The sequence below is a fragment of the Asterias amurensis genome, chromosome 10, assembly GCF_032118995.1.
Source record: "Asterias amurensis chromosome 10, ASM3211899v1".
Taxonomy (NCBI): domain Eukaryota; kingdom Metazoa; phylum Echinodermata; class Asteroidea; order Forcipulatida; family Asteriidae; genus Asterias; species Asterias amurensis.
In genome coordinates this window covers 251,611-270,821 of record NC_092657.1, presented here as the reverse complement: position 1 = coordinate 270,821, position 19,211 = coordinate 251,611, and the positions used below count along the sequence as shown (strand labels likewise).

Genomic DNA, 19,211 nt, shown 5'->3' with positions numbered 1-19,211 from the left:
TTCCTGAAGTTCAAACTTTGACTTGAGGAAGTACAGTTTCTCTTTGGTTGAAATCATTGAGCAACAACCAACAAATAGTGAAATAGTATTTGATATATGACAGCATTTAGCGACGATTCAATCTTCTCTTTTAGTTTCATACAAAACTGATAAAAACACTTGCTGAGTTATGTGTGTTTGGTTTCCTCAATTATTGCCATTTCCAAGTTCTTTGTCATATTTGTCATGCAGTAGACCTCTAGTATTATGGGTGGTAGCCATCTTGCTGGTTTCTAGTATTATGGATGGTAGCCATCTTGCTGGTTTCTAGTATTATGGATGGTAGCCATCTTGCTGGTTTCTAATCTGAACCAGTGCAAGGTAGTGTCCGAAACGGCAGCTACAGCTATGGCTAGAACATGCACATCTGCCTATTCTTCAACACTAACAGACGCACTGATCTAGCCGTAGCCGAAGTCGCCGTTTCGCACAAGGCTGAAACCGAGTCTGGTTCCTTTCTCAGTGCAATGAATACTAGCAATAATTACTGTTATTGAATACAGGGGACATGACCAAGATGGTGGCAGTGTGGGTTTATTCATTCAGGTTTTGAGAGGCTCCATGCCTCTTTCCTTCCTCCACCATGCATGATCCTTGACTTTGTGCTTGAGGCAACATGTAGATAGGATAGTTCATATTGGCCTTTGGTACAAAACCATTTGTCAAGTGTTTAGTCTACAGTACACAATGACTTTGGAAACTCTTAACAGTTTACAGAAAGGCTAGATGTTAAGAACATAACTAAACAGAGGTTAACACTTTAGAGAAAGGTTTTATGAAAACAAAGTATAATCATGACAAGGTTTCTCTAAACCATAAAGCAAGGCTTGCTCTATGGTCTAATCTGTCTGCAAGGTTAACTTCTTGAATACAATAATTGATTTTCTTTATTCCTCCCAAGTGACATTACCTTCCACCATGCTTGAACCTAAGAACAAGGTCCTTCAAGCATGGAGGTTATAACAATGAGAAGTCATTCCTTAAGAAGTAATTTAAGCAAATCAGTGGAAGATAATCCAATGTTGGTAAATAGAACAATTGATAGCATTTCAATTAATCAATACTTGATTTCCACTCCATCAAATAATAATAAATACATGGTTAAATACAGAATAGAAGGTGATTTGTGTGCTGGGGGTCTCCACATCCCAAAGCTTGTCTAGTGGAGACCCCCATGACCTGTGTTGCTTTCATGACAATGACAACTGATAATGTCTGCTTTTAGGAACAATTAAATCGGGGATAAATGTAGCTATTAACTCTTCCTGATTCTGCAGAAAGTTCCCTGAAAATTAAACCATCTGTTCATGTTCTGATGAATATATATTTGAAAAGTTGTTTGATTTCTGGAAACTCTGTTGAATCTTCTAAATAGTTCCATAATTGTTTAGATGAGTCTTATCTTTAGTTAGGACGAGTTACCTGCTTAACGTTACTTAATAGGACTTAATAGGACCAGGACTAGCCTTAAGTTGTTAATAACTCCTCGAAAGAGTCCTACATTGTAGGACTAGTCCTAAGATGGAACTTGTCCTATTTCTTCATGAAGTTGACCCTAGGAACGTGGTTGGGTCACAAGGTTGTACAACCTCAATTGACTTCAAAAGTAACCTTTCCTTTAAAAGTCAACTCCAAGTCCAATGCGCCTTGTTTCATCAGGAAAATCCTGTTTGTTAATTGTGAACCTTTAACTTCCTCTCACAGGCCAGTTTGTCATCACAATTGTCAACCATAAATGGACATTGTTTGTTCACTAAGCAGATACTATTTACATGAAAGATGGTTATCAACATGTTTACACAGGGTTGGGTTGATGGGAAGTCAACACACAGGATGGTTTATTAGTTTGGTCTATTTCTACCTCCATGGTCGAAGTATAGAAATCCAGATAATATCATCAGCAGATGTGATCTTTAATGTCATTCTCACATGCAGTCATGATGTATACCAATGGGCATACCAAGTGATTGGTAACAAATGAACATATGCTAAAATGTCTGGACTAATTGTAAAAGTAATTCAGTCATTTCTCTCTGATTGAATTTCAATCAAGTCTAGCTCATTGTAGATGGTACTTTCTCTGTGATGGTACTAACCATGGATATAGGCCTATTAGTCTATCTAGTCAATTTCAATTAACTACAATTAACACCTGTTCATTTGTTTGTTGAAGAAGGTCTGCTCTCTAGGATTTTGTTTATTTGTTGAAGAGCGAGCACTTTTCTTATCATTCCTTTAATTAACCTGTTGAAGAGTTCCATGTAATAATCAAAGATAAGACGAGGGACTCGGATGATATAGTGAAGTTTTTCTTAGATGGTGTCCCATTTTGTTGCCTAGATTGTTAAACCTTGTACTTGGACTATTCATTTGTTCCCTTTAAAATGTAGGTCATAAAGTTAATGGAAAACTGATGTAAAATAAAACACCTTGATAATGACCTGAAACCTAGCAACATTAAATAACGACCTATACTAACAATGAGTCAACAGACTCTTTAAAATATCTAAACTTTATTGAAAGAAGTACAAACAAACATTATCCCAACCCTGCCCTGCCTGAAGAGGTTTACACTGAACTAACAACTCGTGTTGTTGCTGTTTAGGTTTGAAAGAACTTTACATCACTGAATCTTTAGTATTATTTGTGAATACAGGCTGTATACTCCACAGGGAGCTGAGATGGTTTCGTGACCAGCGGTATTAACTTAGAAAGCTTTTCTTAAAATGTTACTTGCTGAGGTGCTGTCATTTTTGAGAAAGGAGTAAAGCAATGTCATGAAAATCATTTGTGTCTCAGTGAGAAAGCAATTATTTTAACATGTACAACAGATTAACGGGACACTTATTTTGTTTTCAAAAACTTGAGGGCTAATTAAGCTAAAACTTTTACTGGTGATAAATATTACATCTTCATTCAGAGTGAGTAGGGATTCATGCCATGGCCAAAAACTTGATCTACTAGAAAACCCTTTAAAGACTGACCCTTTCAACTCTTTAGAGACTCCAACCCAATGAGCCTAGAGGTGGCCTTAGACTGAGAACCCATTCCTATTCCCACATGTTTCATGTCTACTCCCCAGACAGTTTACATTGCCCACATTTTTCTGACAATTTGTTTAGAATATGTTCCTCTCTCTGTCATAATGTTGATCTCATAAATACCAAAGGTTGTGAATTATTTAGGTGACTCATAAAATATGGAAATAATAACAAAACTGTTGTTCATTCCAGCTGGGAAACCCTCGGTCTTTCCCAAAAAAGGCTTGAACCGAGGTAGGATGAAAAAACAGTCTATATTTTAATGGGATGCAGAATTGATTATGGCAGGTTACAGATGGTAACGGTTGGTGATTGATTGTTCAATCAGGGCAAACAAAAGACATGATCTCTAGCTATGTTTAATTATACTGCAGTAACCTGCCTGTCGATATCAACCACGGTAACCAGGCATAATGCACTGCTTATTTTGTATGAGAAATAAATGGTCGATTTTGGTTGTATGCTTTTAAAGGGAAGCTATATGTTTGGTAGTCACTCCTGTAACTATTATGGCAATAACCTTAAGAAACCCACACAAGCTTTGAATAGAATAAAGTATGTTGAGAAACATTTCACTTTGACATGCATTAGTAGAAATAGACAAGGAGATAATGCTTTGGTGGCCTTGCCCTTGCCCTTTCAAAAACGAAGCATACAGGCCTGAGATGGATGTTGTTCAGTGTTTATGGCGATATTATATTTTATATGAGATTAAAAAATCATTAAGGTTTAATCAAAGCACTATTAAACCACTGCAGCATTAGCATAATGATCATTAGTCAAACCTTAATTAGTCGGCCTGCTAGACTCTTGTGGGATGGGAGTGGGCGTCGGTAACTAAGGAGGCTAGGTTGTCATCAAAAACATGTAACTTGGCAACAATCTCAAGGCAAATGCACTATCGTTCTACCAATAAATACATACATCAGTCCACCCTAAGCTGAGTCCTTTCCCTCATTTGGTAAAGTCATCTACAATGTAATAGGTACATGGATGTATAAGCCCTAAGATGTAATGGATGGCAAAGTTATCTAAAAGGTGGGTGTCAGATGATTGGATGCAGTACAACTGCAGGATTATATTACATAGATTCACTGCTGGTATTAAGAAGATCTGGAAAAGTGTGTGCTTAAAGTGAATGCGTAATGAAGGGACAATGATAATAAATTATCTCACCACAAAGTCACTCTCTGACCTCCAAATGAAATATACTTTTACTTATAAGCAATTGTGGTTGTTCCTCTCATCATATGACATGCTGGGCTTAAGCATAATCAGCTATCAACAACAAAATCACTTTACATCTTATAAGTTTCTGATTGGAAAACATCCAAGAACTAGACAGCATTATTCCATCCTTCTCATCTTGGTTATAAAGATGACACGCCCGTAATCTCATGTTGATCTTGTGATTTCCGTGGTAACATTGAAGTAAATGCGATTAGGAAACTGTTAGTTACTGGAGTTAAGAGGATTGTCAAGACTCTGTCAAACAAGCCATTATAAACTTACTCTTAAGTCTGAAGGAAGTATTACTATAAAAGCAATCTTGGCTGAGCATACTAGTTTGGAAGTAAATATCAAGAAAGCATTAAAGACAATGAGCAGTAAGAAATTGTGGATTTGAAAAGCAATTCTTAAAAGGTAAGAAGTAAAATCAGCCTCTGTTATAGGGTCTGGTCAAACCAACTTGTTAACGGTAAGTGAGTCTGTGAGAGCATTAATCTTCAACCAATCATAATGAGTCTTGCATTGAGTATGTCCAGCCAGTGTAGTTTCAACCAATCAAAAACATTCTGTCATTGCCCATCCCTGTAAAGCTTAAACAAATCCTGATTGGTCTTTCACTGCAGTTCTGTCTTTGCAGTTTCAACCAATCACAACAAACCTGTCAATGACTCTTAATCCTGATGAGTCTTTCATTGCAGTTTCAACCAATCACAACACTCCTGTCATATCCTATATAACTTTACCCAATCATAATGCTTCTCTCATACAGAAACCAGCCAGTGTACCCACCTCCAGTTCACAATGTTATATCTGCAACAAGACAGTTTATCCAATGGAAAAGATCACAGCGGATGGAATCAATTATCACAAGACATGCTTCCGCTGTAAAGTGTGCAACAGTCGCTTGAGGTTAGTCCATATATTTATTCTTTACATATTATTCTCAAACACCATGACAATGACGTCACTTGTGGCCCCTTACAATGACGTCATGTACGACCTCTTACAATGACGTCATGTGCGACCCCTTACAATGACGTCATGTGTGACCTCTTACAATGACGTCATGTGCGACCCCTTACAATGACGTCATGTGCAGCCCCTTACAATGATGACACGTGCAGCCCCTTACATTGACGTCACATGCGTCCTCTGTTCCCCAACAGTCTGCCATTTTGGAAACTCGTTGCAAGTGAAGTTTTGGTGCGCGTATACCACGTGAGGTGTGTACTGCCCATATCTGTGGACGTCAAATCGCTGCCAGAGTTGGTCTCATCTCTTATGAGGGAGCATTTGCCCGAACTCACAATGTCTCATGAGCACTTGACCTTCAAGTTGTTCATTGGGTTGTACCTGCATCAGTTGTGTCGTCTTATTTGCACTTCAAAGTCGTTATCTCTTAGCGATAGACATTCTATATACATTGTTATTCAGACTGACTTTTTTTGAAGCAACTGAAAGGCTTTTCTTATTTAGTTGAATGGCCTGATTTTTTGCGAATTTCCACGTTGCTGGCACTCTGGGTTGATTGTTGTTTTCCACATGCCAGTCCATCTCTTTGGAACAGCTGAGCCTCCCACTTCAACTCAGACAAGCAGATACTTGTTCTCAATCGAAGAAAAATCTCAAAACACACTATTTTAGCAACCATAGCATTCGATATTTGGTTGTCTTTGTATATATGAGGAGTTTTGGGTTTTTTGTGCCAGGAGTGTCATCATTGACAGACATGACACACTAGAAATGTTTGATGTTATTAGTTTCATTGTTAGCCTTCAAGAAAGACTCTGCTAGGGCCGGGTCGAAATGTTAGAATATTGATTATTCGTTTGCATTTATACCATAGGTCCTTTTGGTTGGTAAGAAGTTTGCAACAGCTAATTCTATTTTCTCATTATTTATTGACAACAAACTGATCCGATGTTTGATTCTTTTGTTACAGTCGTGGTAACTTTGCCCAGTCTAAAGGCAACCTGTACTGCAAGCCTCACTCTAACTGTGTCTGATTCTTTTCTTACAGCCTTGGTAACTTTGCCGCATTAACAGGCAACCTGTACTGCAAGCCTCACTTTGGTCAGCTCTTTAAACTGAAAGGAAACTATGTCGATGGATTTGATGGTTCATCAAATGCATTGCGGACTGCAGGTATCCATAGGAAATAAGATTTCAATCTAAGACGTCCATCTTACGGGAAAGTGTCAAAATGAAGTGTCAGTCGAGCCCAAAATAAGAAGCGCTTTAATTTATGAAGCAAGTTTGCAGATAAATAGATAGATTCATCCCAACCTTAATATGGTATCTTGCTTTTGTTCTGTCTGCACTTATTAGCAACGTATGCAAAAAGCATAAAAGCATTTTATGAGAAATACTAAACAAAAATTAAAAACATACCCGTACATGGGTTACTCAGATGAAAGTTTATGTTTTGAAACTTATAGTTTGTGAGTGGGCCAACCTAAACAAATTTGACATTTCCATCTGTGATGATCTTATGAATAGATTTGAATTCTGTAAGATGGCCGGCCTTACTTTAATCAGGATCATTTGCATATGGTTGCCATGGGAATTTATTTGCTAAGTTGATGTGATTGACTGCCAGCTAAAGGTTTCTGCTAAACAAGGCTTTGGCTGGTTGTCAGTTAATTTACACTTGGCAAAAATATTCTGATAGCAAACATTATCTGCTTAGCAGATTCTTTGAATGATCTTTATTACATTGGAGACAATGTAATGCATCTTAGTAGGCTTAAAAGTAAGGAAAATAATGATTGGAAGATCAAACAAAAAACAATTATGAAAACAAACATTGAATTTTATTGCGATCAAGCGACAAATTGTGATCAAAGTTTTTGATATTGAAATGATTTGAATGGAAGCCAAACTGCATGTCACATTGACTGGTTTTGTTTGATGAGAGTACGTTAAACTCAGGCTGCTGTAGTTAGTTAACTAGGAAGGCTTTAACCCTGGTTATATCAGGCTTTAACCCTGGTTATTTCAGGTTTTAACCCTGGTTATACCAGGCATTAACCCTGGTTATACCAGGCATTAACCCTGGTTATACCAGGCTTTAACCCTGGTTATATCGGTTCACCAATACTTACCGAGTTTACCAATATAAGTTAAACAGGCTTGCACATAAACAATCTTGTGTCTGCAAAGTTAACTGGTTAGCAACCAGCTCATAGAAAGACATTTTGAAATAAGCATAATTGGAAAACATTTTGATATCCTGTTTTGATGACATGAAAGATCTCAAAATATACTGAGTTATTAGCCCAAGTTAAAAAGCTGTAGATATATCATATAAACTATTAACTAAAACGATGCAAATCTAAACTATTAACCAAATTTTAACAAATTAGACAGGATTAGTGATACAACACTATACTATAAACTCAATTTTTCCTGATCCAGGGTCAACCGATTAATGTCGCAGGCTGCATACCCTTTTTGTAATCTCCTATGCAATTTGTACTTTGTTACATTTTTTTACATACACAATTTAGTCAAGAAGAAACAGGGATATTTTTTAATTAATCGGTGCATTTTGTTTTGCATTTGTGAAGATTTTTGATTTTGCATCTTATTGTTTCATTTATACGCAGCTTTCCGCCAGTGTGGTTTTATTTTGCATTATTTTATAACAAGCATTCTTTGTGGTTTCGTTTGAAGAAGAAAAAAAAATCTTCTTTTTTTTTGTTTGAAATTTTGCAACTCCATGTGTTGATTTATATATCCATGACACACTTGATCCTTTCCAGTAGGATTTCTGGGCATTTACCTTCATTTATGCACAAGTTCAAGTTTGACCAATCAATTATGCTTTTGATACTATACAAGAAGACAGGGAACCAAATATTATTGAACAATCAGGCTACCTTATATTTGTTGACATTTAGATTTGACACACAATGCTCCTATGCAAACAAATAGTCTGGTACTTTTGACATAGTCACAAAATGCAGTTGCATTATGTAGGTCCCATTAGGGGAACCAGACATTGGTAGGCTAGTCCCCATGGTGATGGTTACTAATATATTTCACTGGTCCCATTCTAACGCCCATTCATATAACATTAAGAAACAGGAAATCAGTCACAAAACTTCAGCTGGTTCATAACGATGCATTCTTGATAAACATTTTATAGTTTCCACAAGTATTATAACTTGTCAACGCGCACAAACACTAAGAGCAATCTTACTGATGGGTTTAACTTTAAATACAGCATTATTTACAGTCAGGATTAGTTTTTCAGTTAAGGGTTAGTTTGAAAGGATTTTGCATGTACCCGACTATAGAGGGCGCTATGCATGTTATTTGTGACCTTCCTTCTTATGTTTTGACTGCATTCACAAAAGTGTTTCTCAGATTAATATTGCTTGTTAGAATGCCCTCACATTAGATTTAAAAGATCAAAATAACTTAAAGGTAATGTCAAAGGTCAACTTTTAGCAAAAATTGATAGTCGTCAAGTTAGAACAGAGTCCACATGGAATCTCCTTAATATAGCGCCCTCTTTACTAACTTCATCTGAATGCATCATTGGTAATTTCAATGGTCATTGTAAGTGACAGGTTTTTATTTGACTCTAACTAAACTACCCCCTCTATTGTCCAGTATTGACGACACTCAGTCACTAATACATCCCTCATGGTGAAACATGGCAGCCATAATGATTGTTTTAATTTGCACAAACTGTGAACGCATCTTCCAACTTTATTTTCCCATTTTTTGCCATTTTTGTTTTCAGAATTATGTGCTTTTTGTTTTTTTACGTTTGATTTTCATTTGCTATGTGTTTGTTTCTCTTTCTTTCTTGATCTCTCATCTTCTTTCAGTTTTTTCTGTGTTTGTGATTTTCGTAGGAGATGTTTGTTTTTTGTTTTCTTTGTTATTTTTCTTCTTCATACGGCTGTGTGAAAGTTGTTGATTCGGCTGGAACAACCCTCAAAGGAGACCAACATCCCGATTGAACGTGAAATGTGTTTTATACATTTGGAAAACCCACAACCCCAATAATTGTTTTTGTTATAAAAAGAAGTAAAAAGAAGAATAATTGCACAAATATTTAAGAGTTATTGTGTCTACCTCGCAAGATGTTCAGCAAACAGTATACATTTTGATAAAAATGAGACCAAAAGAACACTCCTGCTGTAAAGGAAAGAATCATTGATATTTTTGATGCTTTGTTTGTTTCTAAAGCTTTGTGTATAATAAATTGTTAGTTTATGGGACTGACTTGGGTGGGGAGTGCTAGCTTCTCTTTTCGGTTGTCTGAATTGCATTGTGACGGTTGGTTTGGGTTGACAGCCCAAATCACATTGATTTGGGTCGACAGCCCAAATCACATTGGAGTGGTCTTCCAGCCTTGTGAGTTGGGCAGAATCTTATTTAAACAAATTAATATTTAAAACAATTAATACTATTGATGAAGTGGGTTCAAATACTCACACAAGACAAAGATTAATTTAGCCAAATGAAATGCAGATCGTGTAACTATTGAGTACATTCTTGATAATGATTTCAAAGATTCCTTTGACACGAGGTGCATTTTGTAAAATGTTACTAACAATGCTACATTTTAGCCAGGGACCATTGGATGAGTCAAAGACACATTCATCATACTCATAATGCATACATTGTCTTCAGTAGTGTAGAGTTACATACTTTACACAAGTTGGATGTTCTTCAGACTTTGGTTACCTAGGAACAAGCAAATATCCCTCAAGAGCGACGCTCCTGAAATGGGTTTAGACCAGTACCCAATATCATAGAGCTGCTTATGCAGAAAGTACTGCTTAGCAAAATTAAGATGAATACCAGTCACAGATCGTACATGTGAGATATCATTTTGACTGGTAACCTAATTCTAGAAAGCATAATTTTGTTGTGCTTAAGCAGCTCTATGAAATTGGGTCCAAGACAAACAAACAATCGATTCTTTCATTCCTACCTTTGACTTCTTTAAACCTTTTCTCATATCTGTACACCCCCCCCCCCCTTCCCTAACCCATGCTTTATACTATTACTATCATAAATATAACAATCAAGTTGAAATTATAGACCCAATTTATGTCTCCCTTTCATTTACTAAATTGTAACAACCAAGTATGGGTGGTTAACTATCTACAGCTACACAAATTTCTTTTCCCTCAAGTTTTTACTTTCCAGAATTTTATGACTATCCTTCAAAATGGTTTCAACTAGAGATGCCGTTTTAGGACAGGCCAAGCGGCAAATTTTGCAGAGCCAATTTGGTTTGTTGTAAGCTCAGAAAACAGCTTAAATAGAGAAAAGGGTCTGCCATGTTGCTTCAAAACTATAACTTGTAAAACAATTATTCTTGATAAAAGCTTGTGCATTGCGAAGGTACTTTACTTTGTTGATAATCAAATCAAAAGGCATGTGGTTATCATTAAACAATCTATATGAAGTCCAGGTTTAAGGCAGATAGGTGTTCAGCCATATGGACTGGTTAGTCTGGTAACCCTACATGTTAGGAGCTACATGGAGTTGACTGAATGGCTCAACTTAATGAATCGAGGTTGGGTACCAAACAATAGACTGGTACCTATGATACGGTTACACCTGCATAAAATAAAATCTTGTTTCTCTTAACACATTAAATTTCCACCATTTTTCCTGCTGTTTGTTGCATTTGTCTGTCTCTGTTTAATTTTAATTAATTAACCTAACCTTAACATCTCGGACTAATTTGCATACTTTCCCATCATGCATTGCTTCATTGGCTGATTAACAATTTCATCGCATGGTTAACCATTTTATTTATTTTTATTTATTTATTTTTTGCACAAATATTAATCCTGTAGTTTACTCTGTGTAGATCTTTAAGGCTTAGTTGGTGGTTGAGGGAGGGGGGGGGGACATACATTAATATATCTTCCTTGGATCATGGCGTAATATTTGTCTAAATCTTCCCATTTAGTCTTGGGTTTTCTCTGGTACTGAAGAGTATATATCAACTGATACTAATGTCATATTTATTGCTAGTAGTTCATAATTCCGAACCAAATTCAGTTTGAATTTAGCAAAGTACACGTTATTTTTTATAAAAGCAGATCTCTGCTATCGACCAAACTCAGGAGTTTCACAAATATGTTTTGAAGCTAAATTTGAATTTGCGCACAGATGTAGACAATTGTTACTAATTCAATGCCGCGCTTACTAAGAGTTAAATTTGCATATTTTCTATTAAAAATGAATGTTTTATATGTAATGTTTTTGTAAGATTAATCTCTGAAGGAGTACATGCTTGTTTGTAATAAGGGCCTGCAAAGCTACACAAATTAAATTTTGCATAAGAAAAAGAAAAAAAATGGCTTACCAAGTTGATTAATTGGTGGTCAAAAAGCTGCGCAAAGGCCTTGTTTGGTGACTTAGAGTTTCTGTTATACAGCTTGAACATGTAGTCTAACAAACAGGCTTTTAAAAAATGGTTTGAAGTGTCAAAAAATATTTGCTGATTACAGGCTGTGAAGATATTAGCAAGCAGCTAAATCTTACACATGTACAAAGCTAAAGCAGTGAAGAAGCACAAGTAAAGATTGCTACAAGCTGCTTAGCTTGTTAATTAAATAGCATGTAGTTCCTTAGTATTACATTCACAGCAGTGAATAAGGCTATCAAAGAAAATAATTATGAGATGTTTTTAGGATGAGTTTTATTTTCGGATAACCATTTTTCATACCATTTTGTAAAGATCCATAACTTTACATGAAAACAAATAATTCTTTTATATACACAGGAGGAGATTGTTGGCTCTCATACTATAGATTAAGCCAGCACATACAACATAACTATTTTCTTCCATGGCCTCTTAAGTTATTTTCTCGTAGTTTTAGTTGTGTTTTTCACTGTATTCTTTCCTAAGTAATTTACGTTATGACAAGACCCTTCACTCAGATAACCTTGTCCGATATTGAAAATGATTTTCTTCAAAGTTCAGAATGATTATAACATAATAGGCCGCTAAATGTTTTTACTGGAGTAAGTATAATTATTAGACTTATGAGAACAAATCTGAATCTCACTCTGGATGAGTCTTTGTGGCTGCTAAAAAATAACTATCTGCCTTTTAAGTGTGAAGATTCTAATCTACATTCTGACTTGAGAAAAGTAAAGTAAAGAGTCACTTAAAGGATGGGTTTTATGGGCTTTAAATATTGTAGTGTTTTTTGTAGATTAAGATTAAGCGTGGGGTCTTTGGAAGTTATTATTGTAAAAAGTCAAATCTGCCCTCTGGTGTCTTAAGTTGAGATCGAAAAAATGGAATCCATGTGCTTAGCGCAAAATGATAGGTGAACTAATTCAAAACACGGATCATTGTTGTTTATGTCTGCTTAGCAAGCTTTTACTGTGCTTAGCAAATATGTATGCTTAGGTGCTTCATAAATAACCAACAGGCACTGAACAAAGACATCAACTCTGTTTGAAGAAGATCTAAAGTCTTAAGATGAGCTCACATTAAGACGCAGGTTTGACTTTGTACAAGTCGTCAGGCTCCTAGAAGTGATGATATTTGATGACTTTTGGAGGATTCTGATGGTATTTAAACTATACCTCATCCCATATCCAACATAATGTATACAGTGTATATTTATACAATGTCTACAGGGTCCGGGGTTCCAGTCCATCCGGAGTATCCTGAAGATTTGTTTCCCAGGACACTGAAAGCACTAAGTTAACATCTGCGTCAAAGCATCGAGATAACATGCATCAGTGTAATAGTGAAACCTATACAATGTAATGTTATTCTGCAGTCTGGTTGCAAGCAATTGATTGAGTAATCAGTTAGAATTCCTGATGTGGTTCCTTTGGTTGGTTACTGGGTCCGTGCTTAGACCTACATGTACTGTTGGATTTGGGATGGTAATGGTTTCAAAGATGTTGCACAAACCTTTTCTTCACTTGTCTATTGTGTTCTCGCTTTGTTGATCAATAAATAGTGTCTATGATATGCATTTGTTGTTGTCAATGTCTCATACTTCATGCATCGTGGACAACTTATAGACTATTAGAACTGACTGGTAATTGTTAAGTTTATAACTGAATCATGTGATTTAACTTACTGATCATCCCTTGCCTTTGTTTCATTCATTCCATTCTGGCCTTCCCTTCCTCCTTGGGCACCCATTGCATAATATTTCCCTCTTCCTGCTCTCACCACATCACCCCTTTATGATAACAGACCGGTACTCAGCGCGTGGTAACCGTGGGAGACCTCATTTACATATTGACCAGAACTTGCAGGGAAATGGTGTCGCGATCTATCGACCATTTTCAAACAGGAAGTCACTAGATTTCGCGCGATTGGAATCAACTAGAATGCACTTCGGTTCCAACGATTATAGACTGTCTGAATTGACAGCTATGCCTATGGCTACAGCTTCGGTTATATCGCTGCGTCATTATGCATTGAAGTATAGGACGTCCTTAGCAACACCTTTAGTAACAGCCATAGCTGTTGCAGTAGCCATCAATTCAGGTGCGGCCTGAATACATTGTATACACTTCCTTTAATCCTTTGTTAAAGTTTAAAGAAATTTTACTTTTAAAAACAGAAAAAGTAAATCCTTCAAATGAATCCAAACATCTATACAAAATAAACTTCATTCAAACATACAATCTTTTATACACCCCTACCTGATATAAGTTTAAAAATATCAAGTTAAAAACCAAAAGGGAAACCAAGACCCATTCTTCTGAGTAACTCTCTGTAACTCAGAGTAACTAAAAACGTTTTAGGTACCGTTGGATTGCAGATAGAGACCAACTCGCTGGCTGAGTTAAGAAGGTGGAAAGATCCAGCACTAGACTCCTTGGAGTAGATCTTGGAGATGGATCTCCTTGGAGATGGATTGTTGTCTCCAATTATTGTCAGTCCGTCTGATCCTTGTTCTATTGTTTGTCATCTGTCAGTAAGATGTTTTGTTTATCTATTTCCTGTCTGTATTTGTGAAGCGATTATTCATTACTTGTTTCTATGTTTGCTTGTTTGTTACTTTGTCCTGTTACTGTGTTTTGGCTGTTGGTTTTTGTCACTGTCAGTTTCGTCTGGTATTTAAAGTTTGGTAATAATGTTGTATTTCTATTGCCATAATAACTGAGTGTGATTTAATCTAACAACCCTAAGATACAGACAAAGCTTTAAAGACAAAGTAACAACCCTGATGCCATTATTGCACCAGGTGTTTCCCCACCTCTACCCCGATCCCCAAGTCAATTCAAATTCCTAATTGCCTTTTAACACATGGGGACAGATCTCCACTGGATTGCTTTCAACTTGTTCAATCAGAAATGCATCAAGTTTGTGGGCAAATACAAAACATACCCTTCACATTGGAGTTTCACCAGAGAATATGCACACATAGGATCAGAGAAAAAATGAAAATGGTCTTCATTTGGATTTGAACCCAAGACCCCTGACACTCTGGGCAGAGAATAATTATGGTAGAAGTAATCAAGAAAAACCAGTCCAGATTATCTTGAAAAGATTTACATGCAAACTCCTTTCTGATGGTTAATGAGATCTTATTGCTAACATTTATACAGAAGAATTATTCCTCTAAGCTACTTTTATTTAATTTGTTTGTTTGAATCTTTCCTTTCAGAGAATGGAGTTGATCAGAATGACAGCCCGCAAGGAAAGTAAGTATGAAATGATGAGAAGTTAAATGAGATGCCAAGCTACTTTTACTGAGCCCTTTTCACACTACTCTACTCTGGGCAACCCTGGTGAATAGCGACCGGCTGGTGCTACTCTGGGCAACCCTGGTGAATAGCGACCGGCCGGTGCTACTCTGGGCAACCCTGGTGAATAGCGACCGACCGGTGCTACTCTGGGCAACCCTGGTGAATAGCGACCGGCCGGTGCTACTCTGGGCAACCCTGGTGAATAGCGACCGGCCGGTGCTACTCTGGGCAACCCTGGTGAATAGCGACCGGCCGGTGCTACTCTGGGCAACCCTGGTGAATAGCGACCGGCCGGTGCTACTCTGGGCAACCCTGGTGAATAGCGACCGGCTGGTGCTACTCTGGGCAACCCTGGTGAATAGCGACCGGCCGGTGCTACTCTGGGCAACCCTGGTGAATAGCGACCGGCCGGTGCTACTCTGGGCAACCCTGGTGAATAGCGACCGGCCGGTGCTACTCTGGGCAACCCTGGTGAATAGCGACCGGCCGGTGCTACTCTGGGCAACCCTGGTGAATAGCGACCGGCCGGTGCTACTCTGGGCAACCCTGGTGAATAGCGACCGGCCGGTATTACTCGGGGCAACCCTGGTGAATAGCGACTGGCCGTTTTACACTGTGATTACTTTACCCCCGGTCTACCCCGGCAAATTGGCATAACCCAAGAACAAGCCACCCCTGCTCCAGAGGGCGGTAAGGCAAAAGCCCTGGGGTATTCTTGAAATGTGCAACTGGAACCCCATGGAAAAGCGACACAGTGTGAAAGTGTGCCGGAGCAACCGTTAGGTAACAAAGTCCTGAGACATCACCAGGGGTGTATTCCATGAGGATAAGAGATGAAATAATAATAATAATAATATTAATAGACAGTACTTATATAGCATAAGGTCCCTAAGCCCTTTAAAGAGAGAAAGAAATATTATGAAAAAGGCAGAAAAGAATTAAATTAGTGTGATAACAATTTTATTGCTTTCTTATTTCCTTCTTTAGTGAGGATGTAGAGACCCAGTCGTTTGAAGGAACCAAATCCATCAAAGATCAATTTGAGAAAGGAGAAGTGAGCAGCATTAAAGTCAAGAAGGCGTTTGATAGAGAGACAGTGTCGAGGACAAGTGAGTCTTACGATTACACCGCGCCAGGTAAATATTACAAAAGTTAATTGCTTTAATCATGAGCAAGTTTGGGTGGCGACTAGACTCCACTACACCGCCTATAAGCTAACCAGAAGCCCTAGATCACACGGGGCGATTGACTAAATCAAACCATCCACTGGAGCATGGTCGATATGGTCAATTCAAGAGCTACATTGCTGCTCTGGTCAACTCAAGAGTTACATCACTGCTCTGGTCAAGTCTAGTCGCTCACTTGAAACAGTTAGGAGTGACTTGACAAGTAAGAAGTAAAAAGATCGACTGTTGCAGGTGTTTGGAATGGCTAGAGTTGCTCCTTATCTAGTTGGTTCGGCGCGACTCTGGCATGATTGCCTGAAACGGGTGTTAATTGCTGTATTAGTGCTGACACCTGTCATAGAAGACTACTGTCAGTAAGATTGCTTTTAAAAAACTTATCAACAATTATACTAGTTGTACAATTGAGATAGTAACTATAGACCAATTAATATTTTTGCTTGATTTTCACATCCACTATCCCATGATTACATGTTTGCATTTTGAAATGTTTGTCTGTTCTTGAACCAATGTATTTATATTGATGTATTGTAACCTTTTATCCAACTTCTGGCTGGTCCAGATTTTGCATTTTGTGAACATGTCTTTTTAGTTTGGCATTGTAAAGCTACCGTCAATGTGCTGTGTTTTAAACTGAAATAAATAAACACGGATATCACTGTATTATAAACAGAACTTGTTAGAGAATACATGACAAATATTGTTTTAGAAATCACATGGATGTGAATTATTTAGAGTAGTCCTTTATTGTTTACGTTTTGATGATTTTTGTTGTATTTTATCGCTCATGTTTACTATAATGAAGTACTTTTGCCTCTTCCCTTTTCTCTAATGCTTGCCTCAATTTAGTTTTTAATATGTCTTTATAATATAATGCGTTCATGTTATTATAAGCGTCCTGATATTTTTTAGATTGTATTTTAATCCAACCATACTTTTTGTATTTTCCTGTGGTTGCAAATAAATAAATAACTACTTTTATTTTTCTGACCCTCAGAACCTCGGCAGATTTCAGAGAATGAACCAGTACTAAACCCAGACGTGATTCGCTCCTGCGATGCGGTCGATGATAGATCTGTCATCATCGGCACTAGATCCATCCGCGATCAGTTTGAGAAGGGAGAAAATAAAACTTCACCGGGTAAAAGCTTTGACTTCCAGTCTGAAATCAGAGCAGCTAGAGAAACAGAGGTTCAAGAAAGTACTGGGCAGGTGTCGGAGAGCACTCCAGTCCGGAATGAAGAAGTTGTACGATCAGATGTTGCATCAGAGGAAGTCAAGACATTCTCTGGCGGTATTCGATCCTTGAAAGATCGTTTTGAGAAAGGAGCAGTCAGTAATATTGATACGACTCCTGTCAAACCAATGATCAACGTTCGCTCACTGGAGGACTATAACCCGACTGGAAATGAAAGTGGAGTTTCTGAAAGCACTCCAGTGTATCGTGATGATGTCGTACGTTCATCTCAAAAGATTGATGATCCATTTATCACAAGCGGAGGTGCTAGGTCTCTTAAGGCAAGGTTTGAACAAGGAAAGGTTTCAAATATTGAAGAGAAGCCTAGAGAGAAGATTGAGATTACTCCAAGATCTCTTGACTACACCGAGAGTGAAGATGCTGTCGATCAGGGCGGGGTCTCTGAGAATACACCGGTCCACCGAGATGACGTCTTGAGGGAGGGTGTTGATGAAGATCCTGGCATCAAAGTAGGAGCTGCCAAATCTCTACGCAACATGTTTGAGAAAGGAGAGGTACACAACATCGAGGAGAAACCTAAGATGGCACCAGAGAGATCCATCCATTCTCTAGAAGACCTTACTCCCTCAACTGAAGGAGTCGTTGAGAATACCCCAGAGATCCGTACAGACATCATGAGAGAAACGACCGTCAGGGATGAACCCATGAACATTCAGAGTGGGGTGTCCCGTTCACTCAAAGATCGCTGGGAGAAAGGAGATGTAGAAACCGCTCCTGAGAAGCCCAAGATGGTGATTAATATCAAAGAAGAGGGTCAAGTTGCTGAGAGTGAACCCGAGGTTCGTGAAGATCTTGTCCGAGAATCAACTGAGATTGGAGAAGAGAAAGCAGCCAGAGCTAGTTCGCTTCGAGCTCAGTGGGAGGCGGGAGATGTTGTCCATGCTGAGAATAAAGTCGAGAAAGAGAAGATTACACCCAATAGGTTCTCGGCATACTATGAGGGAGATCAGGACGAGATGCCTCAAGATCTACCCGTTGAGGAACCAATCCCAGAAGGTAATGATGTGACAGTGGAAGAAGGGACCAAGGAAGAAGAAGTAGAAGAATCAAAAGAAGAGGAAACAATGGAGGAGGCAGTTGAAGAGCCAAGAGAGGAAGTAACCACAGAAGAGGCAGTTGAAGAAATGACCACCGAGGAGGAAGTCCAAGAAGGGACCACCGAGGAGGCAGTCGAAGAAGGGACCACGGAAGAGGCAGTTGAAGAAGGGACCACGGAGGAGGCATTCGAAGAAGGGACCACAGAGGAGGTTGTTGAAGTCCCAAGAGACGAAGAAATCTTGGAGGTTGAAGAGGAAACAGTGAATGGACACATTGAGGAGAATGGAAATGATGAGCCTCTGAACGGACATGGAGCACAGAATGGTTTTGAGATCGAGGTTGAAACCTCTCAGCAGGAACTCATTGAAGATTATCCAGCTCAGGTAAATCCAAGTTTTGTCTGTATCAGAATTAGCGGCTAAGGCTACGGCTGGATAGCTGCATCATTATACGTGAGTATAGGATGTTCTTAGCAACAACACCCTTAGCAACAGTCCTAGCCGTAGCCGCCAATTCGGATATGATTATTTCCCCATCCAAACACCTCACCTTTTTTCTCTTTTTGTTTTCCTTGGCTTCTTTTCATCTCGTTCTTCTCCTTCTTTTCGTTGTTCTCCTGATTCATTTGATCCTTTTTCTTCATCCTCTGCCTTTTCTTCTTTGGGTTGTTTTCATCTCCTGCTCTTTCTTCTTGTTCACCTACTT

At 38.2% G+C, this 19,211-nt stretch overlaps 1 protein-coding gene across 7 annotated transcripts in view; it reads left to right on the top strand.

Moving 5' to 3' along the window:
- Positions 1-19,211, top strand: part of LOC139943285 (uncharacterized) — a 57,511-nt gene that overhangs the window by 34,146 nt on the left and 4,154 nt on the right. For 6 of the 7 annotated variants that reach the window (XM_071940114.1, XM_071940113.1, XM_071940112.1 and 3 more), the window contains 5 exons: positions 5,080-5,219; positions 6,331-6,455; positions 14,945-14,981; positions 16,014-16,162; positions 17,208-18,889. In XM_071940114.1, the coding sequence (XP_071796215.1) occupies positions 5,080-5,219; positions 6,331-6,455; positions 14,945-14,981; positions 16,014-16,162; positions 17,208-18,889 (2,133 nt within the window). The remainder of the gene's footprint in view (positions 1-5,079; positions 5,220-6,330; positions 6,456-14,944; positions 14,982-16,013; positions 16,163-17,207; positions 18,890-19,211) is intronic. The other variant, XM_071940115.1, reaches the window with a different exon arrangement.